The 26,472-nt window shown below is 47.5% G+C and overlaps 3 protein-coding genes across 4 annotated transcripts in view; 1 reads left to right on the forward strand and 2 right to left on the reverse strand.

Moving 5' to 3' along the window:
* The window catches only part of WHRN (whirlin), a 111,393-nt gene extending 97,051 nt beyond the window's left edge, over positions 1-14,342 (forward strand). The window contains exons 10-12 of the mRNA XM_063144773.1: positions 2,611-2,789; positions 6,345-6,467; positions 14,160-14,342. Of these exons, the coding sequence (XP_063000843.1) occupies positions 2,611-2,789; positions 6,345-6,467; positions 14,160-14,342 (485 nt within the window). The remainder of the gene's footprint in view (positions 1-2,610; positions 2,790-6,344; positions 6,468-14,159) is intronic.
* Positions 1-26,472, reverse strand: part of ATP6V1G1 (ATPase H+ transporting V1 subunit G1) — a 210,713-nt gene that overhangs the window by 151,219 nt on the left and 33,022 nt on the right. The window contains exon 1 of one of the 2 annotated variants that reach the window (XM_063144788.1): positions 20,875-20,885. The exons of the other annotated variant lie outside the window; for it this stretch is intronic. The gene's annotated coding sequence lies outside the window, so the exon portion shown is untranslated. Of the gene's footprint in view, positions 1-20,874; positions 20,886-26,472 lie in introns of those variants that run through there. 2 annotated transcript variants of the gene reach the window in all.
* Positions 1-26,472, reverse strand: part of NIBAN2 (niban apoptosis regulator 2) — a 413,466-nt gene that overhangs the window by 113,262 nt on the left and 273,732 nt on the right. The gene's annotated exons all lie outside the window — the stretch shown is intronic.

Raw genomic sequence — 26,472 nt, forward strand, 5'->3', positions numbered from 1 at the left:
TCCAGGACTTCTGGCTCCTGACAGACACCTTTTTGCTTCATGAGCTAAGTAAGGGTGGGAAACATTGCCCTCACTCTGATTTGGCTTGCCTTCACTCTGATTTGGCTTGCCCTCACTCTGATTTGGCTTGCCCTCACTCTGATTTGGCTTTATGGGTAAAAATGAAAACAGAAAGGCACTAGCAGGAGCACCATTGCCACCGCTGTGACGTTTGTCCTGCTCTTCTTCACATTTGTTCCTCCACCTCTCAGATTTTTTATTATTTTTAGAAGATTTATACCCTGCCTTTACACCCACCCACACATTAAAACAGATGCACGTACACAGAATCCAGCAGCTCCTTGTCCCCCGGCCGATGGATGGATTTCCTTCGGTTCTGCTATCGCAGCAGTTGGAGAGCTGAGATTTCTTTCTGGCAGGGAAGAGCAAGTGAGTTTCCTGCAGCTGCTTTTTCTCTGATCAGTGCATGGGCCCAGGATGGGAACGCTGGGTGTTGTAGGCCTTTTTTCTGGCTAAACATCTATAGGATTGCACCTTAAATCTCCTTGCAACGCCGTCTGAGCCAGGGACCATCACCCCATTGTTGAGGCCATGAAAAACATCACTTAGCAGACAAGCAGAAGTCTCTACTCATAGAATCATAGAATAGTAAAGTTGGAAGGGGCCTATAAGGCCATCAAGTCCAACCCTCCGATCAAAGCAGGAATCCACCCTTAAACATCCCTGACAGATGGTTGTCCAGCTGCCTCTTGAAGGCCTCTAGTGTGGGAGAGCCCACCACCTCCCTAGGTCACTGGTTTCATTATCGTACTGCTCTAACAGTCAGGAAGTTTTTCCTGATGTCCAGCCGGAATCTGGCTTCCTGTAACTGGAGCCCGTTATTCCGTGTCCTGCACTCTGGGAGGATCGAGAAGAGATCCTGGCCCTCCTCTGTGTGACAACCTTTTAAGTATTTGAAGAGTGCTCTCATGTCTCCCCTCAATCTTCTCTTCTCCAGGCTCAACATGCCCAGTTCTTTCAGTCTCTCTTCATAGGGCTTTGTTTCCAGACCCCTGATCATCCTGGTTGCCCTCCTCTGAACACGCTCCAGCTTGTCTGCGTCCTTCTTGAATTGGAACTGGACGCAATACTCTAGATGAGGCCTAACCAGGGCCGAATAGAGAGGAACCAGTACCTCTCGCGATTTGGAAGCTACACTTCTATTAATGCAGCCCAAAATAGCATTTGCCTTTCTGGCAGCCATGGTCGCACTCATCCGTACCAAAAAAAAAAGGAGGGGTAAAATCTCTGTGCCCTCCAGCCATTGGGCTCCAGAAGTCCCTGAAAAGAACCAGCTCTTCTTTTTGGTCTGGTTGGTTGAACTTTGCAAAGCAGATTTATATTCCTGCCTCTTCTTCCTCCTGGTGGTAGTTTCTGTGTATATGTGTTATCTATGCGTATATATATATGCTAGAGCCAATGGACAAATTCTAGAGTATTGTGAAGGGGCTGAATATGGAAGAAAGTTGCACTAGCAAATCTCCATCTCCATAAAACAGGAGCAGGGGAGCTCTGGAATTAGTCTATGTAACAACCCAGCTTCTTCTGGGCTAGGTTTGGTTCATTTATGTTGTCGCGTTATTTATTTGATTGATTGATTGCATTTCTCTACCGCCCAATAGCCGAAGCTCTCTGGGCGGTTCACAATCATTAAAACCATTCGAAGTATAAAACAAGCAGTATAAAAACAGGATGTAAAATATAATAGAAAGGCACAACCAGGATCAAAGCAGCAGCGGTGCAGAAATACAAATTTAAAACACCAATTTTAAAACAGCGAAGTTAAAATTAAATTGATAGACTGTTAAAATACAGAGAGAATAAAAAGAACATAAGAACATAAAGAAGAGCCCTGCTGGATCAGACCAAGGGTCCATCTAGTCCAGCACTCTGGTCACACAGTGGCCAACCAGCCGTCGGCCAGGGATGAACCAGCAGGACATGGTGCAACAGAACCCTCCCACCCATGTTCCCCAGCAACTGGTACACACAGCCTTACTGCCTCAAATACTGGAGGTAGCACACAACCATCAAGGCTAGTAGCCATGGATAGCCTTCGCCTCCAGGAATTTATCCAACCCCCTTTTAAAGCCATCCAGATTGGTGGCCATCACGACATCTTGTGGTAGTGAGTTCCATAGTTTACCTATGCGCTTTGTGAAGAAGTAATTCCTTTTATTTGTCCTGGATCTCCCACCAAATCAGTTTCATGGGATGACCCCAATTCTGGCATCTGAAAGAATATAGTATAGGTGCCAGGTGAACCTCTTTAGGGAGCTCGTTCCATAGCCGGGGTGCCACAACAGAGAAGGCCCTGCTCCTGGTAGCTCCCTGCCTCACTTTGGCAGGGGCTCATGGAGAAGGACCCCTGAGGATGACCTTAGGGTCCAGGCAGGTACAAATGGGAGGAGGCGTTCCTTCAGATAGCCTGGCCCCAAGCCGTTTTGGGCTTTGAATGTTAATACCAGCGTTAGAGATCAGAGGATGTTCCAACTGCAGCGTCTCTCTGTCTCTGCTGGCTGCTCTCCTGTGTGGCTTTTCTGACCACCTTCCTCCCGTCACCCCATCCAGCTTCGACGCTCTCCCAGCTTTCTGACAGCGGGCAGACCCTCAGCGAAGACAGCGGCGTGGACATCGGGGAAATGGAGCTCAGCGCCAAAGATAGGAGCCGGCCACAGGGTCCTGTCAAAAACCGGAGCCCCCAGGAAGCGCCGAGGGCTGACGGGCCGGTAGAGGCAGGCCCCAAGCCGGTAAGGCCTACCCCTGGGTGTTTGTTCTTTTGCAAATGTAGTATTCGCTGCCTCCAGCCTCAGGTTAACTCCGATGGAGCTGGAACTGCTGTCTTGGGCCAGGCCACAGATGCCATGGTGGCTCACAAATCAGTGAGCTGCCATAGAATCCTAGAACAGTAGAGTTGGAAGGGGCCTTTAAGGCCACCGAGTCCAACCCCCTGCTCAGAGCAGGAATCCACCTTAAAACAGCCCTGGTAGATGGCTGTCCAGCTGCCTCTAGTGCGGGAGAGCCCACAACCTCCCTAGATCATTGGTTCCATTGTCGTACCGCTCGAACAGTCAAGAAGTTTTTCCCGATGTCCAGCCGGAATCTGGCTTCCTGTCACTTGAGCCCGTTATTCCGTGTCCTGCACTCTGGGATGATCGAGAAGAGATCCTGGCCTTCCTCTGTGTGACAACCTTTTAAGTATTTGAAGAGTGCTCTCATGTCTCCCCTCCATCTTCTCTTCTCCAGGCTAAACATGCCCAGTTCTTTCAGTCTCTCCTCATAGGGCTTTGTTTCCAGACCCCTGATCATCCTCGTCGCCCTCCTCTGAGCACGATCCTGACAAAACAGAATGGGTGTGAAGGAACCTTTCAGTACAGCATGGGTTGATGAGAGGGGGCTGAATTCTCACACATGCACACACAGTTTAGCTATTTTTCTCCGGGGTGTGTGTGTGTGTGCTAGCCGTTTGAAAGGCGTCCTTGTGAAGATTTGGCACACCTTGGCTTGCATGGCAAGGGTGAAACCGGCTAAGGAGCCGTTTCCCACAATACATTTTTAGCTGTACACCCACGGTTGTAAAGGGTACACCTACGAATGTCATGTACAAATGCCTCAAACCCATGTATCGCTAGTATACATGGGTATACATTGGGCAGCTGAGTTTGACCCCAGCTCGGAGATGGGAGCACACTCAGTGGTTAACCTAGGTCTTATCATAGAATCCTAGAATAGTAAAGTTGGAAGGGGCCTACAAGGCCATCGAGTCCAACCCCCTGCTCAATGCAGGAATCCACCCTAAAGCATCCCTGACAGATGGTTGTCCAGCTGCCTCTTGAAGGCCTCTAATGTGGGAGAGCCCACAACCTCCCTAGGTAACTGGTTCCATTGTCATACTGCTCCAACAGTCAGGACGTTTTTCCTGAGTTCCAGCCGGAATCTGGCTTCCTGTAACTTCAGCCCGTTATTCCATGTCCTGCACTTGCTGCTGTGTAATGTATGGTGACCATATGGAAAGGAGGACTGGCTCCTGTATCTTTAACAGTTGTATAGAAAAGGTAACCTTGGCAGGTGTCATTTGTAGGCATGCATGTGAAATTCCCTCTTTATCGCAACAGTGAAAACTGCAGGAGCCCTGCCTTCTTTTGTATCTGGTCAAGAGGGCAGAGCTCCTGCAGCTTTAACTGCTGCGTAATTTATTTATTTATTACACTTTTATACGGCCCGATAGCCGAAGCTCTCTGGGCGGTTCACAAAAAATGAAGAGGAAATTCCACCAGGGGCTGCTTGCATGCAAGTGACACCTGCTGAAATTCCCTTTTCTACACTACTGTTAAAGACACAGGAGCCCCGTCCTCCTTTCCATATGGTCACCCTAGTGTAATATGTGAAACAGCCCCTGTACAGGAGTCTTTCTCAAGTAGCAGGATGGACGCTACCAGAGCTAAGAACAGGCTTGGCCACTAGAGGGCAGCATGGGCTGTGTTTTTAAGTTCTAAAAGCAGCCATGGAGGGGGAGAGAGAGAGTTCACACTATGGGCGTCATCGGCGGAGCGTTTTAATTCACGTACGCCACTGCGCACTTAGGGATGTGGACGATGTCGTCTGCCTCCCGCACGCCTCCCGCTCGTTTTCCCATCGTGAAATAGACCGCTTTTAATCCAACTTTTTTTTTAAAAAAAGGAATGTGCCGCGATCTCCTGCTGTGCGCAGGAAAAACAGCGCGATAAAAACGGCCCTTGAATGGGCCGCGTGGTCTTTGTTTACTTCTTCTTTCCTCTCCAGGAAGAAAGAGGAAGTAATGAGGGACAAAAGCGGGGGCGGAGAAGCGACGGTAAGGAAGCGCGATTCCCCTCCCCCACTTGTGATGACGCTCTATGTTTACTCAAAGGTGGAGGCATTCTGCACATGCCTACAGGCACAGTGCTCCTACCGAGTGTCAGTGTTTGATACGGCAGTGAGAGTTAGGTTGGATCTTTCTGAAATATTCCTAGAGGAGGGTTTGGAATGGATGAGCGCAAACAAACGTAGACTGGAGTAGTGCTGGAGGCAGAGAAACCAACGAATTCGGACAGAGGAATACATCTGATGTAGATAGGGTTGCACTCCCCGTGAAGAATCCAGTGTGCATTTAGGGTGTGCTCCTAGACTCTGCATTAACTGGGGAAACTCAGCTAGCAGCGATAGCCAGGAGGACTTTTTACCAGTTTAGGCTGGTACGCCAACTCTGACCCTATCTGAAGACGGAGGATCCTGCCTAGGTTATTCATGCTCTGGTGGTACCCAGGCTTGACTACTGCAATGCACTCTACATGGGGCTGCCTTTGAAGACGGTTTAGAAATGTCAGTCGGTGCAGTATATAGCTGCCTGGATATATGACACCAATACTGCTCCAGCCCAATTTAAAAGGCTGGTTTTGACCTTTAAAGCCTTTAGTGGTTTGGGTCAAGATACTTGAAGGACCACCTTCTCCCATACTAGTCTGCCCACACTCTGAGGTCATCAACAGAGGCCTTTCTCACTTGCCCACCACCAAGGGCCATTAGGCTGGTGAGTACAAGGAAAAGGGCCTTTTCAGTGGTGGCCCCACATCTCTGGAATCAACCTCCATCAGCAGTTCATCAGGCCCCTTCTTTGCAGGTCTTCATGAAGGTTCTGAAGACCCACCTGTTTTTATTGGCTTTGCCATCGCCTTGGAGTTGCAAGTTTAATTGGTGTAATTTGTTTTTATAGTTCTTATAATATTTTATTCTATATTTATCGCCTTATTCTCTATGCTGCCTTGAGAGGGTTTTACCCTTAAGGACAGCCTAAAAAACCCCAAAACATTTTAATACAAAATAAATAAATAAAATGTGAGGTCCCAGCAAAGGTGCCCCTGAGGATATTGAACAAGGTGAAGAGAAATGTTTTAATGTGTCCATCTCGATTTGTTTTCTGGATTGTTCCTGGCTTCTTTGCAACGGAATGCTAGCATTCCTTGTTTGCCCTCACAATAAACTTGTGAAAAGTACTTACCCCCATTTTCCAGATGGAGTAAACTGAGGGTTTGATCCCTAATGTGCTTTCTGGGAAGCAGGTCCCATTTTGAAGGTTCTGGGAGACGCTTCTGAGGAAAGATGCATAAGTTCTAACAAAGGGTGGGGAGCAAGCGAGAGAGAGAGAGAGAGAGTCATAGGATCGGGAAAGTCTACCCAGCAAGCTGCACATCTTGGTCAGGGGTCCGGATCCGTGTCCACAACGCCACTCTCTCGCCAGCCGCTACGTCCCCCTCTGTCAAAAGCTCTTCTTCTCTCCTCCATCACAGCCAGGCCTCCTAGAACCGACGTCCCGCCTGATCCGCGTGGCAAAGAGTGCGCCGACCCTGGGCATCGCCATCGAAGGGGGAGCCAACACCCGTCAGCCCCTGCCTCGGATTGTCACGATACAGGTAAGGGAGGGGTGGAATCGGGGCCACCAGTCGCAGGGACCATGGCGCTGCTAGCCACAGACGTCGGCTGGAGGCCTGGGGGGGGCTGGATCACCCTCAAGGGAGTCAGGCTGTTCCTAGAGAGCTCCGTCAGCAGCCCCTGTGCTTTGCAAGATAGCTGATGCGACTTGCTCAGCTTGGACCAGTCGAGGCTGGTGGCTCCGATGTCATCGGGGCAGTGAATCCCCTCCGGGTTTCCGTCATATCCTATCGGAACTCCAGAGGGGCTCTCCAAATGATACCCTCCCCTAGAAGCAATGAGGTGAACTGAATGATGAGCCTGCAACTGGAAGCTGTTTCTGGAAGGGGGGGGCTAGGGTGACCGACCGCATGGAAAGGAGGACAGGGCTCCTGTATCTTTAACAGCTGTATTAACAACAGTTAAAGCTGCAGGAGCTATGCTAGAGTGACCAGATACAAAAGAGGGCAGGGCTCGTGCAGCTTTGTTGTGCTGAAGAGGGAATTTTGCCAGGTTCTCCATATATACAAAGGACACCTGCTGAAATTCCCTTTTCCATGCAACTGTTAAAGCTACAGGAGCCCTGTCCTCCTTTCCATAGGGTCACCCTATTCAAACCAGCATCTGATGAAAAAAGTTCTGTTCCCTCTTGAGGAGCTAATTTGAAAGCACCTTTGTTCATTTAACGATGTTTTGTGCAATTAAAAGCAGAAGGAAGGAAGGAAGGAAGAAAAGAAAAGGAAGAAAGCCGGGAAGGCCCTGTCCTCTTTTCCATATGGTCACCCTAGAAAGAACCACAGAGAGCACAGTCCTAGGTATTTTTGCTCAGGAGTAAGCCCGGGTGCATTCAATGGGGCTTACTCACAAGTAAATGTGCCTAGGATTGCAGCCTGAGGCCAGTCAAGCAGGCAGCTTGCAAAGAGTTGACCTGTGGTCAGGTATGCCCAGGTCTTGTTCTCACAGCCAGGCAGCTTCAACCCAGCACAAGTGACTCCTGAATAAACTTGCAGGGTGGCAATCCTATAATAGTCCAGATGGCTATTAAGGAGCACCCATATGTGGACAGAACCAGGCTGCGATCAAAGGAGCCGCCCTCGTTGTTTTTTTTTATGCGCCTGCACCTTTAAATCCCCAGGGACACTTTCCTTTGGTGCCACGGATTGCCACAGGAGGGGAACGTGGCTGCCAAGCATAGGCGTGCGCAGTACATTTCATTAGGGGGTGCACCCAGGGATTATTATTTTTAAAAAGGTGAACATTTATTGAATACTCAATCATAACGAGCATTATTTGTATTCGTTTATTCATGAAACACTGTTGACACTGATGCTGTGTTCTGCGTTCAGCTTGCCTGACCGCAGCTACTCAAGCAGAGGCCCAGTGGCCGAGGAGCTGTGGCTCCCGGAAGAGAGGCTCCCCGAAGAGCAATTCCTTTTCGTTCCTCCTTCCGGGAGCAACAGTGCTCTCTTGGAGGCAGCGGTTCTTCAGTGTGGTGGCGGAGCAGCTGGAGAACCATTCCTGCTGCATCTGAATCCTTACTCAACGGCCCCCTCAATTCAACACTTATTGCTTGAGACATTAGGGTGTGCCTGGGCACAACTGGCACACCCCTTGTGCATGCCTATGTCCGCCAAGACACCTCTGTCTCCACCAGTGGATGGGCACTTAACACCGCTTACCCTCATCCAGATTATTCCAGCTGACTTTAGAATTGCCTCCTCAGTTGTTAATTTATTCGCCTGTTTCTGTCGTGTCCCTCCCAAGCCCTCGTCCTTTCAATGGGAGGCAAATGACGAGGCTTGCTAAGTAATCCACAAAGTCTTTATTAAGCACCAAACGTCTCTTTATACAGTCGAACCTCTTTGAAACAACACGCCCTAAGCAATTACTATGCAAACTAAGCAAGACAATTGTCCGTTCAAGAAGAGAGAGAGAGAGGAGTTACTTCTCAAATGCTTGTAGCTTCAAGGCGCCTGGTACGGTGGTAGTTTCGGCGCAATCCCTCCGACTTTCTCACGGCCTTTTTACTCGCTGTGTGTTTGAGCTTCTGGCGGATTCTAGCATCGGTTAGTGTTTCAGGATGCTCCCCCCCCCCGCCCCGGAAGCTCCCTCGTTTCCCTCTGAGAGTATAGGATGTGGCCTTGAGGAGATCAGCTCTGGAGTGGGCTGATTCCCAGCTGGGGAATTGCCTGTGAGAGCTTCCTCCCCCACTGTTACGGTCTGGCTGGTGTCTGGCGCTGCGTCTTCTAGTTCTGAATCTGATTCTGATTGATTACCTGAAACCCCTTCTCCCGAAACAGGGGCAGTAGGGTTAGACATGACAGTTCCGATGCTTTATGGCCCATCTGGCACACCCCTTGTGCACACCTATGCTGCCAAGGACATTGCCATCATCCAAGGCCTCAAGCCGTGTCTTCATGCCCCCTCCACCATGCCCCCTCCCCAAGGGGTGCAGCCATGACCCTGCGCCGTGTGCAGTCACACACTGAAAGGAGACAGAGGCAGCAGCAGAGCCAGTCACTAGATGGGCACACCTGCCACTCCTGGTACACCTTAGTCCTCCAACACAGTCAGAATTCAATGGTGGCTGGCGGGATACACACACGTACACATACACACAAATACATGTATAATTTAATGCCAATCTTGCATTCAAGGAGGAGCTGTCTGTGAAAAGATTACTCAGAACTTTAAATGCATGCCGGCATGCACACACACACACACCCTCTTGAAACTGTTGTGCCTGCAGGCTGAGAATTATTCATCCCTAACCTTTGAGGCGTGCTTCTGACTAATAAGTAACATGAGAGATCACAGCTGCTAATTCACCCCCAGCTTCCCAATGTAATTTGTAGACTGAAAGTGGAAGGAGGATTTAGCGCTGAACAATTTTTCCTTCTTTATTGGCTTGCTCGTTGGTATGTGAGAAGACATTTCCGCTGCTCATGGTCCCGGAATTCGGAAGAGATCAGCGGCCCGTCCCCAAGCTGGTGCCCAGCATTGCTGACGATTGGCCATGTTGCCTGGGGTTGATGGGAGCTGAAGTCCAAAACATCTTGAGGGCTCCAGGTTGGGGAAGGTTGGGCACAAACAGTCTCCCCATCACTGTTGAGGCACAGGGGGTGTTGTGATGGGCAGGTTGCTTTGCAACATGAAGCTAGAAAACGGATTGATTGATTGATTGATTGATTGCATTTCTATACCGCCCAATAGCCGGAGCTCTCTGGGCGGTTCACAAAAATTAAAAACATTCAAAGTATTAAACAACAGTATATTTGTTGTATAAAATATAAAATACAATATAAAAGCTCAACCAGATAAAAAGAGCAGCAATGCAAAATTACGAATTTAAAACACCAAGTTAAACATTATTTATAGACTGTTAAAATGCTGGGAGAATAAAAAGGTCTTCACCTGGCGTCTAAAAGCATATAATGTAGGTGCCAAGCGAACCTCCTTAGGGAGCTCGTTCCACAGCCGGGGTGCCACAGCAGAGAAGGCCCTGCTCCTGGTAGCCACCTGCCTCACTTCGTTTGGCAGGGGCTCACGGAGAAGGACCCCTGAGGATGACCTTACGGTCCGGGCAGGTACATACGGGAGGAGGCGTTCCTTCAGATAGCCTGGCCCCAAGCCGTTTAGGGCTTTGAATGTTAATACCAGCACTTTGAATCGGGCCCGGACCTGGACTGGCAGCCAATGAAGCTGGAAAAGGACTGGCGTGATGTGGTCTCGTCGGCCAGTCCCTGTTAGTAAGCGTGCTGCCCTGTTTTGTACCAGTTGAAGTTTCCGGACCGTTTTCAAAGGCAGCCCCACGTATAACGCATTGCAGTAATCCAAACGAGAGGTTATCAGAGCATGGATAACTGTAGCTAGGCTATCTCCGTCCAGATAAGGGCGCAGTTGATGGTGCTATATAAATAAATAAATAAATAAATAAATAAATAAAATAATAATAATAATAATAATAGTTGATATAGCAGCCTAAACTGATAAAAGGTGCTCTTTGCCACTGAGTTTGAGATCCCTCGGGCTGCAGTTTCAGGCATAGTTCCCTGGGAATAAACCCCGTTGAAATACTGGAACTTCCTTAGGTGTAAATATCATGGAGAGCTTAGGTGCTGCCCATCAGGGTCTACATAGGAAGTTTATCTGATCTTGGGGACTGGGGACCGGATTTAGGAACAAGCCAAGTAAGCCACGGCTGAGGGCCTCATATTATGAGAGGCCTCTCACTATGTTGGAGATAACTAAGATGCATGATGATTGAAATTACTTTGGCTTTAATATGTTGGAAGGTCCGGTGAGGCTTACAGCAGAGTTGCCTTAGATAGAGAAAGCGTGGCAACACAGCATTTAGTATTGGAGGCAGTAAGCGCAAACTAGATCCATTTTAAAAGGAGTTCAAAGCTACTGACTTTATTAGTGCTTTTATGCACATCATCAGAGGAGGCTATCTAACCCTGGCCTTAGCTAGACCGAAGGATTATCCCAGGCAAATGGAGGGGCCGTCCCTGCCTGCTCCCGGGATCCCCTGTGTGTCATTTAGATGCACAGGGATGATCCTGGGACAATCCCGGGATATAGGCCTGGTCTAGCCATGGCCACTGTTCAACTACAAGCACTCCCGCCAAAAACTCTGGGTTGTAACCTTTCATTACACCTTTTCTTATAATGGAATAACTTTTTCTCTCTTTAGTTTTATGGTATGGGGCCTCCGAATCTTGATATGTCTTCGGGCCTCGGCAAGTCTTATTCCAGGATGTGGATGAGTGCTGCCACCTTCTGGCCAAGGGTGGCACCCAGAGGTGGAACCAGACTGCTGGGGAACGTATCTCAGTGGCAGCAGGCACATGGTTCAACCACTTCCATCTCCAGGAGCAGTTTATGGGGATGAATAAGACAGGTTCCTAAGACAGGTGTGGGCCACTTGCGACCCTCTAGGTATTTTGGCTTACAATTCCCATCAGCCTCAGTTCTGCCAAATTCAACAAGATTTACTCTCAAGAAAGTGTGCATATAACTGCACTGTTAGGTTTCCTTTGCAGGGAAAAGCAGGCCTGGGGAACCATTGACCCTCCAGATGTTGTTGGACTACAACTCCTATCATCTCTGATGCTGACTGGGGCTGATGGACTTTGTAGGCCAACAAAATCGGGTTCCCCACCCCTGATGCGTGGCGCCCCTGTATCTTTATTATTTTTGAATATACAAGCAAAGAAATTCATATGGCGCTTAGGGAGGGGGGAGTCTATTTTGTGTTGCTTCTGTTGAAGCGTAACAACGTTGTGTCTGATTTCCACATCAGTCTGCAAATTGGTTGGGGGGGTTTAAAATTTACAAAATGATGCATAACATCATAGAATGGTAGAGTTGGGAGGAGCCTATAAGGCCATCGAGTCCAACCCCCTGCTCAATGCAGGAATCCACCCTAAAGCATCCCTGACAGATGGTTGCCCAGCTGCCTCTTGAAGGCCTCTAGGGTGGGAGAGCCCACAACCTCCCTAGGTAACTGGTTCCATTGTCGTACTACTCTAACAGTCAGGTCGTTTTTCCTGAAGTCCAGCCGGAATCTGGCTTCCTTTAACTTGAGCCCGTTATTCCGTGTCCTGCACTCTGGGAGGATCGAGAAGAGATCCTGGCCCTCCTCTGTGTGACAACCTTTCAAGTATTTGAAGAGTGCTCTCATGTCTCCCCTCAGTCTTCTCTGCTCCAGGCTAAAAACACCCAGTTCTTTCACTCTCTCCTCTGCAGTTATTTTTGCATGCAGACTTCCCTAATTAAAAGTTTTTTTATCCGCAAGTTTCATTATTAGACACATTTTGGTATGCCGTCTTTGAGCCGAGGACTGAATTGCAAAATTCAGAGAACCGTGCAGTCCGAAGGATAACTGCGTTCCAATTTGCAGATTAGTCTGGGGAGGGAACGTTAGGTGAGTTCGCTTAAAAAATGCGGACCCAATGAAATTCTCCTTCCTAATGGCGGTCAACAAAAGAGCTAAATCTGTAGAAGGTTCCCAACAAGATCTAGTATCCATTCCTTCTTGAGCATGGCTCACTGGGAATGATACCATGAGATGGTGCAGTGTCATTCCTAGGGGCATTTCAGGGGAGGAATTTTTAGAGAACTGTTTTTATTTTTTACCAAGAATGTCATTGTATGCAATGCTCCATAATTCCCATTGGGCCATTTTCAATCAGGAACTCCACTGATGCAACCTTCTGTCGCCTCATACTAATTGTGGTAAGTCCTCTACCCACCCATTATTTTAAAAAGGAAAACTCTTCTGGCTTCTAAACAGCGTAAGAAACTTCAGAGTCTGTTTTCACTCTCTCTCTCTCTGTCACACACACACACACAATCAAAATGCTAGAAAAAAGCTGTATGCTTTATCTCAGGAGTAGACATCTTGGTGTCCTCCAGAGGTTCTGGACTACAACTCCCACAATACCTTTCCCGACATAAACCTACCTGTATGCTAAGCTCAACATCTAAGGTCCTTCTCCGGGTGCCTACTTTGAGGGAGGCTCAGAAGACAACAACAAAGGAGAGGGCCTTTTCAGTGGTGGCCCCCAATTATGGAAAGATCTCCCTGACGAGGCCCGCCTGGTGCCAACATTGCTCTCTTTTCGGCGCCAGGTCAAGCCTTTTGTCTTTCCGCAGGCACTTCGCAATATGTGATGAGCTTAACCAATCCCAGAACTGTTTTTAGGTTTGACTGACAGCTTAAAGTTGTTTAGTTGTTTTTAGATGTCCATTCTTGTGTACACTGTAGTTTTTTTTTTGTGGTTTTAAATTTCGTATAGTGTAAGGTGACCATATGGAAAGGAGGACCGGGCTCCTGTATCTTTAACAGTTGTGTTGAAAAGGGAATTTCAGCAGGTGTCATTTGTATATATGGAGAACCTGGTGGAATTCCCTCTTCATCACAACAGTTAAAGCTGCCCTCTTTTAAATCTGGTCACTCTAGTATAGCTCCTGCAGCTTTAACTGTTGTGCTGAAGAGGGAATTTCACCAGGTTCCCCATATATACAAATGATACCTGCTGAAATTCCCTTTTCTATGCAACTGTTAAAGATACAGGAGCCCTGTCCTCCTTTTCATAGGGTCACCCTAGTATAGTGCGAAAAGAAGGAAAACCCCGTAGGGGAGTAAAAAATAAGCCAAAGGCAAGGGTGAAACCAAGGAATCTTCTACAATAATATTGTTAGTAAAAAGTTTATTAAAGTGCGAGGTGCTTATTTTTTACTCCTTTAAATTTCGTATATCAGTTTTTGATATTTTTAATCTTACGTAAACCACCCAGAAAGCTTCGGCTATGGGGCGGTATAGAAATGTAATAAATAAATAAATATAAATTTGAAAAATAAGCCCCAGACATCACAGGCAATAGTCAGGGCTTGATGGGCATTGTAGTCCAAAAGGTATAAAAAGCATCCGGCTGCCTTCCCTTATTTTATACTGTAGCTCTATGTGGATTTTGATTGTCAGACGTTTTGGAGTTAGTTTTGGCTGGAAAGCAGGGTGTGAATATAACCAGTGAATAAAACGTTATGTTGCCAAGCCTTCCACCACCGTTACCTCGCCAGATAAAAACCCTTCAGAGAGGATCTCAAAATCAGCAAAATGCGTAACAATAAATGAGCTCTTTCCCCCCGTCTTTCCTCCTTCGTCGCTCTCTCCCTACGGACTGCAGAGAGGAGGCTCCGCCCACAACTGCGGGAAGCTGAAGGTGGGTCACGTGATCCTGGAGGTCAACGGCGCAGCTCTGCAAGGGAAGGAGCACCGTGAGGCAGCTCGCATCATTGCCGAGGCCTTTAAGACGAAGGACAAGGACTATGTCGATTTCCTAGTCACCGAGTTTAATGTTGCACTTTAGGGATGGGGCAGCCGAAGGCCTCAAAGCCAAATGAGGGAGGGAGGGAGGGAAGGAGATAACTGGTGTTTCAAGAGGGCTGACGCACACAGGTTGGCTTATCTGCCCCATCACACACCCAGAGAACTCCCACATGAAACCCAGCAGCACATGTATACACGCCACCGGTGCGAAACACATGAAGGATTTCCTACCAAATAGGCTTTGGGTTGGTGCACCAGTGCTCAAGGCAACTCCTCTGCTAAGGTATCCCACCGCTGACACCATCCCAAGACGGATTAAGTCTGGTTGGAGAATCTGAGCAAAGGATGTGGAGGAGAAACAAGGAGAGTCACTCCTGATAATCATCCTTACCACAGATCATCCTCGCCTGGTTGGTAAACCATGGTTTAGGTGTCCCACGTCTGCCCCCTTTGTTTCTGTGTTTGAATGACTTGGCCACTCACCTGTCTAAAACCTCACCTCCTCTCTCTAGCTCGTCCTTCCCTCCCTTTTCATCTTGCATCAGAGCACCAATGAGTGGGAAGGGGGAGGAGTCATGTGTTACCCTTCCTCAAGTCCCTGAGCACTCCTAGAGGCGCCACTTCTAACGCTCTGAGATCACATCTCGGTGACCCGCCTGGAGTGAGGGTCCCGCAATCTGTCTTCATACATTCACAGCCAGCAACTGAGGATGCCTTGTAAATGGTATTTATATACGAAAGAGCTTGTGCTTTTAATTTTTCAATAAAGCAAACACGTTAGGGGGAAAAAGCGAGTGGCGTTTTTGTCTGATGGATCCATTTAAAACATTTATAAAACCCTTTTCTACTCAAAATCTATTTATTTATTCGTTCCATTTCTATACCATGCAGTAGCTGAAGCCCCCAAAAATTAAAACCATCAAATCCGCAGTATAAAAACGAAGCACAATGTAAAAAGCGCAATATAAACGTACAATATAAAAGCACGAGCAGGAGAAAACTGAGCAGCAATGCAGAGATTTATACAGGTTTAAAATACAGATTTAAAACAGCAAAGTTAAAAGACTAAGATGATGAACTGTTAAAATACTGGGGAAATAAAAAGGTCTTCGCCTGGCATCAAAAAGAGTATAACATAGGTGCCACTCAAATATCTCCAGGGACCTCATTCCTCAGCTGGGGTGCCACAGCAGAGAAGGCCCTCCTGGTAGCCACCGGGTTAATGATATTCAGTGCAGCTTAATATTCAAAACAGCCATTTTTAAAAGAAACAAAACAGTAGAAGCAATGGCCGTAAGGCATTTAGAACGAAGTGTAGAGAAGGGGGGAATAATAAAATTGACAGTGTCAAAATGTCAGCTTTCAGGTAAAGATATAAGCTGTTAAGAGGCATCAAAAGCTATGGTGTACAGAAAGGTTACAACTCTTATGCTGTGGCAAGGCGGGTGTATGTTTGTGTACATCTAGGGTGACCATATGGAAAGGAGGACAGGGCTCCTTTATCTTTAATGTATAGAAAAGGGAATTTCAGCAGGTGTCATTTGTATGTATGCAACACTTCATGACATACCCTCTTCATCACAACAATGAAAGCTGCAGGAGCCCTGCCTTCTTTTGTATCTGGTCAAGAGGGCAGGGCTTCTGCAGCTCTAACTGTTGTGATGAAGAGGACATTTCACCAGGTGCTGCATGCATACAAATGACACCTGCTGAAATTCCCTTTTCTGTGCAACGGTTAAACATACAGGAGCCCTGTCCTCCTTTCCACAGGGTCACCCTACATCTGACTCAAAAGATGGGACACCCTTTTCATTGAGCGCCCCATACCAACTCCATGCCACAAAAGCCTTGGTTTGGAAAGCCGACATGAGTAGAAGCAAATAAATGTTTATTTTTAGCTGCCGCTAAATGCGTGGAAATGGGCACTTTACAAAAGCAGCTGGAAACGAGGCCCCAAAGGCTTTGCCGTATCCCAAAGAGCAAAGATTGGGTAAATTGGCCTAAATATAACTCAGGAATTTAACGCACCGTGAGAGGAAATAAAGCTACGGTAGAGAGGAGTTTTGCAAAATTAGGGTCTTTTAAAAAAAAAAAAAGCCTTTGTGAAAACATGTTTTATATGCTTAACTGGGCAAAAGCTTTAAGTTGTTTTCAACCAACAAACCAAAATATACATGCAGAGAAAAATAAATAAACATTTGCTGCATATTTATTTAATTTTTAATTGTTTTGGTGAGAAATGGGAAAACAGAAACATGGTCAATTTCTATCCCTTTTCTTTTTCCGTAAAATGAAAAACAATGGAAACGATCAATAACCCCTATAAGCTATCAAAACTGTTTAATGGTTTAAACTCAGGGTCCAACCAGACCAGAATCCTGCTTGCACCAGCAGCTAGAAAGATACTGTGAGGAAGTCCAGAGAGGTAATAGTAGGGTAACCCTATGAAAAGGAGGACAGGGCTCCTGTATCTGAAACAGTTGTATTGAAAAGGGAATTTCTGCACGTGTCATTTGTATTTATAGCCGAAGCTCTCTGGGCGGTTCACAAAAATTAAAACCACAATAAAACACCCAACAGGTTAAAAACACAATTACGAAATACAGTATAAAAAGCGCAACCAGGATAAAACCACACAGCAAAGTTGATATAAGATTAAAATACAGAGTTAAAACAGTAAAATTTAAATTTAAGTGAAAATTAAGTGTTAAAATACTGAGTGAATAAAAAGGTCTTCAGCTGGCGACGAAAGCAGTACAGTGTAGGCGCCAGGCGGACCTCTCTGGAGAACCTGGTGAAATTTCCTCTTCATCACAACAGTTAATGCTGCCCTCTTTTAAATCTGGTCACTCTAGTATAGCTCCTGCAGCTTTAACTGTTGTGATGAAGAGGGAATTTCACCAGGTTCTCCATATAGATGAGCCTTGTGTGGCGCAGAGCGGTAAAGCAGCAGTTTCTGCAGCTGAAACTCTCCCCACGGCCTGAGTTCGATCCCAGCGGAAGCTGGTTTCAGGCAGCCGGCTCGGGTCGACTCAGCCTTCCATCCTCCCGAGGTCGGTAAAATGAGTACCCAGTTAGCTGGGGGAAACGTAATAACGGCCGGGGAAGGCAACGGCAAACCACCCCGCTATAAGGCCTGCCAAGAAAACGTCAGCGAAAGCTGGCGTCCCTCCAAGAGTCAGTAATGACTCAGTGCTTGCATGAGAGGTTCCTTTCCTTTTTTTCTCCATATAGACAAATGACACCTGCTGAAATTCCCTTTTCTATGCAACTGTTAAAGATACAGGAGCCCTGTCCTCCTTTTCATAGGGTCACCCTAGGTAATAGTCCTCGCCTATGATTTGCATTCCAGCAAGTAGACTTTGTGGAACCTCCATGCTCAGAGGCTGTCTACCTATAAATACCCAATGCTCAGGGGCTAGGAACTGTTTCCTTCATGCCCTGCTTATGTGGACTTCCGAGATGCCTCTAGCTCCGGGATGGGCAGATTTCAGGCTTGGGGGATCTACTATGCATTTTATTAGAACCCTGAGACCTCCCCAAAGGAGCCAGATGCAAACAACGGCTCAGGCAAGTGGATGTAAGAACATAAGAAGGGTCCATCTAGTCCAGCACTCTGTCCATGCTCTGTCCAACCAGCTGTCAACCAGGAACTCACAAGCAGGACACGATGCATCAGCACCCTCTCACCCATGTTCCCCAGCAACTGGTGCACACAGGCTTACTGTCTTGGATACTAGAGGAAGCACATAGCCATCAGGGCTAGTAGCCATTGATAGCCTTCTCCAAGAAATTAGCCCCTCTAAAGCCATCCAAATTGGTGGCCATCACCACACCTTGTGGTAATGAATTCCATAGTTTAACCCTCTGCTGTATGAAGAAGGACTTCCTTTTATCTGTCCTGAATGTCCCACGGATCAGCTCCATGGGATGAACCCCGGTTCTAGTATTATGGGAGAGTGCACCAAGCATTAAGAGACACGGTGCATCTGAGCACATCATGGGGAGACTGGTGGCTCTGGTGTCAGTGGGGCGGTGAATCTGCTCTGGGTTCCCTCCAGAACTCTAAAGAACTTATACAAGGTGCTGAGCCTGATCTCTAAAATAGTTTCAGCACCTTGCATAGCAACTTGAGAGTTCTGGCTGGTTCTTACTGAAACCCAGAAAGGATTCACAGCCCCAACAAAATCGGAGCCACCAGCCTCCTTCACGACTTGTGGTAGGGAGTCCCATAGTTTAATTATGCGCTCTGTGGAAAAGGTCTTCCCTTGATATGTCCTGATCATTTATTTATTTATTTATTTATTTCCTTTTTTTATATACCGCCCAATAGCCGAAGCTCTCTGGGCGGTTCACAAAAATTAAAACCATAATAAAACCACCAACAGGTTAAAAGCACAAATACAAAATACAATATAAAAAGCACAACCAGGATAAAACCACGCAGCAAAATTGATATAAGATTAAAATACAGCGTTAGAACAGTAAAATTTAAATTTAAGTTAAAATTAAGTGTTAAAATGCTGAGAGAATAAAAAGGTCTTCAGCTGGCGACGAAAGGAGTACAGTGTAGGCGCCAGGTGGACCTCTCTGGGGAGCTCATTCCACAGCTGGGGTGCCACAGCGGAGAAGGCCCTCCTCCTAGTAGCCACCTGCCTCACTTCCTTTGGCAGGGGCTCATGGATAAGGGCCCCTGTGGATGACCTTAAGGTCTGGACAGGTACATATGGGAGGAGGCGTTCCTTCAAATAACCTGGCCCCAAACCATTTAGGGCTTTAAATGTCAATACCAGCACTTTGAATCTGGCCCGGACCTGGACTGGCAGCCAATGAAGATGTAAAAGGACTGGCGTGATGTGGTCTCGTCGGCCAGTCCCTGTTAGTAACCATGCTGCCCTGTTTTGTACCAGCTGAAGCTTCCGGACCGTTTTCAAAGGCAGCCCCACATATAACGCATTGCAGTAATCCAAACGAGAGGTTATCAGAGCATGGATAACTGTAGCTAATCATCCTACCAATCAGTTTCAATGGATAATCAGATAACCATTTTGGGTACTTCTAGGATGAGAAAGGCTCTCGGAGCGGCTTACAATCACTTAGCAAAAAAGACAGTCCCTGCCCTCAGGCTTACAGTCTAATAAAGACATGACACACAAGGAAAAGGAGTTCAGGAGGGAAGAGGAAAAAGAGAGAGAGAGAAATTAAGTAGACCGGCAACAAGGCTGATGGGATTATCCTGCTCCCGAAAGAGGGGAGTCCAACTGGAGCAGGCCCCAATGTTTCCTCTGCCTGCTCCTGTCCCCTTGTCCCTGGATCACTTTGCTTACCCTTTGCAGCACCTTTTTCTGCCAAGAGCAGGGCCGGTGCTACCATAGAGGCGACTCAGGTGGCCGCCTAGAGCGCCAAGCTAAGAGGGGCGCTGGGCACAGCGTAGCATTCACGCGCGTTGGCTGTGAGCTGGGCTGGCCCGAGGATTCAGCTGGGCCTGGGTGGGCGAGATGGCGCCCTGCGCCCGCCCAGCTGAAGCAAAGCCAGGGATGCTGGGGTGGGGGTGGGGTGGCTCCACGTTCGGACTTCCAGAATGCACCCGGGAGAGAGAGAGAGAGAGAGAGAGAGAGAGAGAGAGAGAGAGAGAGAGAGAGAATGGGTGCATGGGGTCTTTGAGTGAATGCATGTGTTCACGCGTGTGTTTGTTTGGAGTGAGTGATGCTGAGTGTGTGTGTGCGCGCACGTGTGTGTGAGTTGGGGGGGATGATTTGGAGGTGATATTCCTATTAAATAATGCATTTTAGACCCATAGACGTTCCTTTCCAATTTGTTTGCTATAATTGGCATGATGACGTATTTCTTGCACTTTAAAATAAATTTAGCAGTTTCAAGTTTTGTGCTTCTTATTTTTTCCAGGAAACATATGTTCTTAAAAATCAAAGTTGGCAATTTATTTGTGTGTGTGTGTGTGTGTGTGTGTGTGTGTGTGTGTGTGTGTGTGTGAAAGTAGCTCACCTTACCTAGGGCGCAAAATAGCCTGGCCAAGAGAGTCAGTCCCATTGAAACCAATACCTCCAGTATCAGAGGCAGTAAGCCTGTGTGCACCAGTTGCTGGGGAACATGGGTGGGAGGGTGCTGTTGCACCATGTCCTGCTCGTGGGTCAACAGCTGGTGGGGCCACTATGTGGACAGAGTGCTGGACTAGACAGACCTTTGGTGTGATCCAGCAGGGCACGTCTTATGTTCTTACATGTTCTTACGTTCTTATGATTTAATTCCGTGTAAACATGGCTAAAGAAGAACCTACCTAGCATAATAAAATCCCCACCCTCTGCAAGAACCCCGGTAGATAACACGTGCTCCGCAAAAGCCAGGTTGGAAAACTCCCACCCTCTAGAAATGAAAGAAAAAATAGAAGACGCTCTGATTGGTCCGCGCTCCGCCCTGTAGGCAAATAGCGCTCCGCCCCGCAGTCTCTCCACATCTGCAAAGGTCTGGAATTCCGAAGCCCGTCTCCCGCTTTATGCTAACGAGGGCCGGCTCCGATTGGAGGAGCGTCCTGTATTATGCAGATGACCTCGCAAGCTCCTCCTCCTCCTCCATCCCCGGCCATCTGCGTATCTCAGCATTGGGAAGTATTGTTAAGTCGCCAAGTTACAACTCCAGGAAATTGACTAAGAAGAGGGAAATTGACTAAGGAGAGAGAAAGGACTTCGTTTGGGGGGTGTTTTCTTTTACTCCACCCACCTTTACAAGCCTCAGCTGGAGGAAGAGAAGGAGAGACCCCCAAAAGCTGCTTCCTCTGACCAGGTGAGAGACTGGTTTTATTTTTTCCCTCCCCTTTGCTTTCCACCTCTCTGCTTCTTTCAAAAACTGCTTTGTGTGTTTGCATGGTGGGAAGGAAGGCTTTCTCTCCCTCCTTTCCCCTTTAAAAAATAATAATACCCAGCTGGGCTTTGATCTTCCATGTCTCCTCTTTACATCAGAAAAAAAATAAAAAATCCAACCACTTGTAGAAGCGGGAGAATACGTGGCCCCGATCTCCCGCCGGCTGGGGCATTTCGTTCTGTGCCTGACTTTCCAGAAAGCGTGGAAAAACCACAACAAACCTTTCTCTCCCACTTTGCAAACGCGCGATCCTTGCAGCGTAATGCCGTGCCCGCTTACTCCGGAGTAAGGCCCCGCTGCGTTCGAACGCAAGGGCTTACTCCCAGGTAAATGCGCCTGGGTTGGGCGGCTGCAGGCTTAATGAGGATTAGGAGCGTGCGCTGTCTCTTGGGTGTGGTGTGTGTGTGTGTTGTGAGTTACTCAAGGCTGGAATCGAAACGGCTGTTGCTGTAGTTACATCTTAGGAGGGTGGGGGGAAAAAAGGCATCGCTGGCGGAGAAGTTTTGTTACTTGCAAGTTCGCTAAGCAACCGAAAGGGACACTCCGGGGCTGCTGAGTGAATCGGCTTTGCTTCACCTTGGAAGAGGTTTTAAGACTCTGACCCGCAAGGGAAGAGGTATAGGAGAGAGACAGGAACTGCAGGGTTACTCAGGCTGTGATCCAGCACACACTTTCTGGGGAGTAAATCCCACTGCACTCAATGGGACTTCGTTTTTCGCAAACCTACACTAGGCTGGTCAGAAGGCTAGACACCTTGGTGCTGTTCGCATTTTGCATGGAGGTATTGCTTAGCGATAGCGTGTAGTCTTCAACCGGTGGATCGCGACCCCAAAGTGGGTCAAGGATGTCACTGCCACATTGGGTGGTTGTGAAATTGTGAAAGTGGGTCCCATTTGCAGGTTGGGACTCCAAGGTCTCAGATCTGGACCCGTCGCTGACCAGCTGAACTAAATTGACAGTTCGTGCATAATTACTGTTTTATTTTTATTTTATTGTTAAGCAGTTCATTCTGGGTAAGGGAACAATCGTATGGCCCCTGCTGTTTTATTTCCTACGTCCACTGCTACAGAATCTATTTCCGACATGGAGAGGTGTATAAATATTGCAAATTATACAGCCATCATATGATAAATTTGCGCCAATCATTTTGGGATAAATCCATAAATCACATAGACACCTTTCAACGAATTGTCTCAGAACTCAGGCCCTCTTTCGTAGCATCTGCAAACAAAAGCTCATTGACCATTGAGGGGAGACATGATAGCACTCTTCAAATACTTAAAATACTTAAAAGGTTGTCACACAGAGGAGGGCCAGGATCTCTTCTCGATCCTCCCAGAGTGCAGGACACGGAATAACGGGCTTAAGTGACAGGAAGCCAGATTCCGGCTGGACATCAGGAAAAACTTCCTGACTGTTAGAGCAGTACGACAATGGAACCAATGGAATCAGTTACCTAGGGAGGTGGTGGGCTCTCCCACACTAGAGGCCTTCAAGAGGCAGCTGGACAACCATCTGTCAGGTATGCTTTAGGGTGGATTCCTGCCTTGAGCAGAGGGTTGGACTCGATGGCCTTGTAGGCCCCTTCCAACTCTGCTATTCAATGAGTCTATGACCATACTCTGGCTGCTTTTAAGTAAGGTGACCATATGAAAAGGAGGACAGGGCTCCTGTATCTTTAACAGTTGCATAGAAAAGGGAATTTCAGCAGGTGTCATTTGTATGCATGTCACACCTGGTGAAATTTCCTCTTCATCACAACAGTTAAAGGTGCAGGAGCTCTGCCAGATTGACCAGATTTAGAAGAGGGCACCTTTAACTGTTGTGATGAAGAGGAAATTCCACCAGATTCCCCGTATATACAAAGGACACCTGCTGAAATTCCCTTTTCTATGCAACTGTTAAAGATACAGGAGATCTGTCCTCCTTTCCATATGGTCCTCCTATTTTATGACCAATGCAAAGCAGCTAAGAAAGATCTGACCAGAAAAATGAGGGAATCTCATAACAAACCACCAGAGGAATCCCTAGGGAGTCTTATTAAATGTAGGTTGGATTATAAAAGACTGCTTAAAAACAAGATAAATAAATAATAAGATACTTCGGATTCCTAGATCCGAGGTGGGAGATAAGAACGCGGACCTCAGAACCAGGAAGCTGTGCTCCCCTCCATGTTGGAGGGTGTTTGACAGCCTTTTAACGAATTTCGAGAGGTTGATTGTGGGCCTTAGTCCCGTTTTACAGACAGGGCAAATGAGGCTGGCAAATAGACGCTTGGAATTTTAGCAGTGTTGTCAACACAGAACACACTTCCTCCATCACTGCTTTTAAAGCAAGCATTTTCCATGGGTTCTCTAGATGTCAGCTACCTCACTGATTTCTAAGATGGTGTAATACTTTTCAGCTGGCTCATTCAATTGATTGAAATCTGCCTGTGCTTGGTTAAGACTCCCAGCTTACACCTGTTCATGTTAACTTCATGTTAAGCATAGATGTCTCATGGAAGGAAGCATGGAGTACAGCACCATGAAAATTGATGGCACTTTATAAATAAATATTATTAATAATAATAAAGGGTTGTGGGAGTTTTTAAGACATGAAGGGTCAAGCGAAAGGGTGCTGTTGCACCACGTCCTGCTTTGTTGGTCCCAGGTCAACAGCTGGTTGGTCACTGTGTGAACAGAGTGCTGGACTAGATGGACCCTTGGTCTGATCCAGCATTAGGGCTCTTCTTACGTTTTTCTGTCTTAAGCAGTAGTGCAGGTACATAATCTTAGATTGGCCACCCCTTTAGGATGGTAATGCACAGGCCTGGTTCTAGGATTTTGTAAGCCTTTGAGTGACCCTGGTTCCTTCTCGTACTGCTTCTTCAATCCCAGCCCTTCCCTTTCCCCCTATTTTTTTTGGAAGCCCTGTTTTATTTGGGGGGGGGGATGCTCATTAACTCTGCTGAGAGGGCCCCCAGGCTAGGGTGACCCTATGAAAAGGAGGACAGGGCTCCTGTATCTTTAACGGTTGTATAGGAAAGTGTATTTCAGCAGTTACCATTTGTAGACCTTGAGCACATGGTTAAATTCTCTCTTCATCGCAACAGTTAAAGCAGCAGGCGCTGTACTGGAGTGACCAGATACAAAAGAGGGCAAGGCTCCTGCAGCTTTAGCTGTTGCGATGAAGAGGGGATTTCACCAGCTGCAAGTATCTTTCTATTGGCCTCCTTGCAGAATTCCTTCCCTAAAGTGGCCTCCCTGGCTCTTTTAAAGCTGGCTTTTTGTACCTGTGGTTTTCTGCATCTCTCTCTTGCCTCTCATGGTCTCTGCTCCCCTGAAGGCATGCAGGTCTGCCTGTCCCTAGCTAGATAAGGTCTGCCCTGCCATCCTTTTTGAAATTGGCCGTCCGATTCTCTGCACCAGTTGACACTGGCCCTGGTTTAACACTGGTTTTGTGACAAGCTGGAGCGTGTTCAGAGGAGGGCAACCAGGATGATCAGGGGTCTGGAAACAAAGCCCTATGAAGAGGGAGACTGAAAGAACTGGGCCTGTTTAGCCTGGAGAAGAGAAGGTTGAGGGGAGACATGATAGCACTCTTCAAAGACTTGAAAGGTTGTCCCACAGAGGAGGGCCAGGATCTCTTCTCGATCCTCCCAGAGTGCAGGACACGGAATAATGGGCTCAAGTGACAGGAAGCCAGATTCTGGCTGGACATCAGGAAAAATGTCCCGACTGTTAGAGCAGTACAACAATAGGACCAATGCCCTAGGGAGGTTGTGGGCTCTCCCACACTAGAGGCCTTCAATAGGCAGCTGGACAGCCATCTATCAGGGATGCTTTAAGGTGGATTCCTGCACTGAGCAGGGGGTTGGACTCGATGGCCTTATAGGCCCCTTCCTACTCTTTTATTCTGTGATTTATTCTGCCTCTCACAGTGGTCAGTGACATTCTATGGTTCTATGAAAACCTATTTCTATATTTTGAAAAAATCATTTGGTGTCCCCCCCCCCCTTTCCTTTTTAAAATTGGCATGGTGGTTAGAGTGTTGGACTAGTGTCAAATCTCCACTCAGCCGTGAAGCTCTCTTGGTGACCTTGGGCCAGGGCCGGCCCTACGATTAGGCAGGGTGAGGCAGCTGCCTTAGACGGTAAACGCTGCTACGGGGCGCAGCGCAGCAATGAGGCACTGAAGGACTGAGCTGTTGCGAAAAGGCCTTATCTGCATCTCTAAGCCTCAGGCAGTGGATGCCAGGAACAGGGGGGGGGGCTTTGGTGTCGCCCACCCCCCAGCCTGCCCTGTGCAGCTTGAGCCAGACTGCTGCCTTCTTGTGCAGTGAAGAATGCTAGCCCATTTCCACTGATGAAGCAAGATTAAACTACCAAGATATCTTGTCCTTTGCCTGAGGCAGAAAAACAGTTTAGGCGTACTCTGCTTTACACTATTCCCCATCTCCCAAGACCCCTCTCTCTCAGCCTCACCTACCTTGGAGGGTTGTTGTGTGGAGAAAAAGAGCTGGGGTGGGGGGGCAAAGAACCGTGTGAGTCCCCTTGAGTTCCTCGGAGGAGGTGAGATATAAATCGTAATTAAAACTAAATCCAAGGAATGTCCCTGCAGTGATACTTTCAACCATAATGGAAGTGTATAGGCTTAGAAGTGTCTTTGTTTGCAATTGAACGCAGAACTTTGATCATGGGTTGCTCAGCCGAGAGAGTGTTTTGCATTTGAGCTAAACTTGAGAGCCGAAAGCTTAGATAAGCGGCACACACTGGGAACCTTGATTTCGGCTCTTACTGCCCGGGGTTAAATGTGTGTGTGTGTGTGTTAGTTAGGCTTTGTTCAAATGAATAGCAGCCCAGCGGTCTGTCCCAGAGGTTTCCAGATGGTACGCAAACACGCTCAGGAGGAATGATTTAGGACACAGAGTCCACGTGAAACACTCTCCCTAGAGCGGTGGGGATGAAACACACACACACACACACACACAAAATAACAACATGAACATACGAATAGCTGGTTATAGAAGAAAAGAGGCATTGTGCATTATAATGACTTGGCTTGATAGTTGCAACCCGAAAGATTCCTGCCTTACCTTTACCTTTCCTAACTTGGTGAGGTTCAGACGTATTTAAGGTGACTCAATATGGCTGCAAGAAAGGCAAATGCTATTTTGGGCTGCATTAATAGAAGTATAGCTTCCAAATCACGTGAGGTACTGGTTCCTCTCTATTCGGCCCTGGTCAGGCCTTGTCTAGAGTATTGCGTCCAGTTCTGGGCTCCACAATTCAAGAAGGATGCAGACAAGCTGGA

This window comes from Elgaria multicarinata, chromosome 19 (assembly GCF_023053635.1).
Source record: "Elgaria multicarinata webbii isolate HBS135686 ecotype San Diego chromosome 19, rElgMul1.1.pri, whole genome shotgun sequence".
Classification (NCBI taxonomy): domain Eukaryota; kingdom Metazoa; phylum Chordata; class Lepidosauria; order Squamata; family Anguidae; genus Elgaria; species Elgaria multicarinata.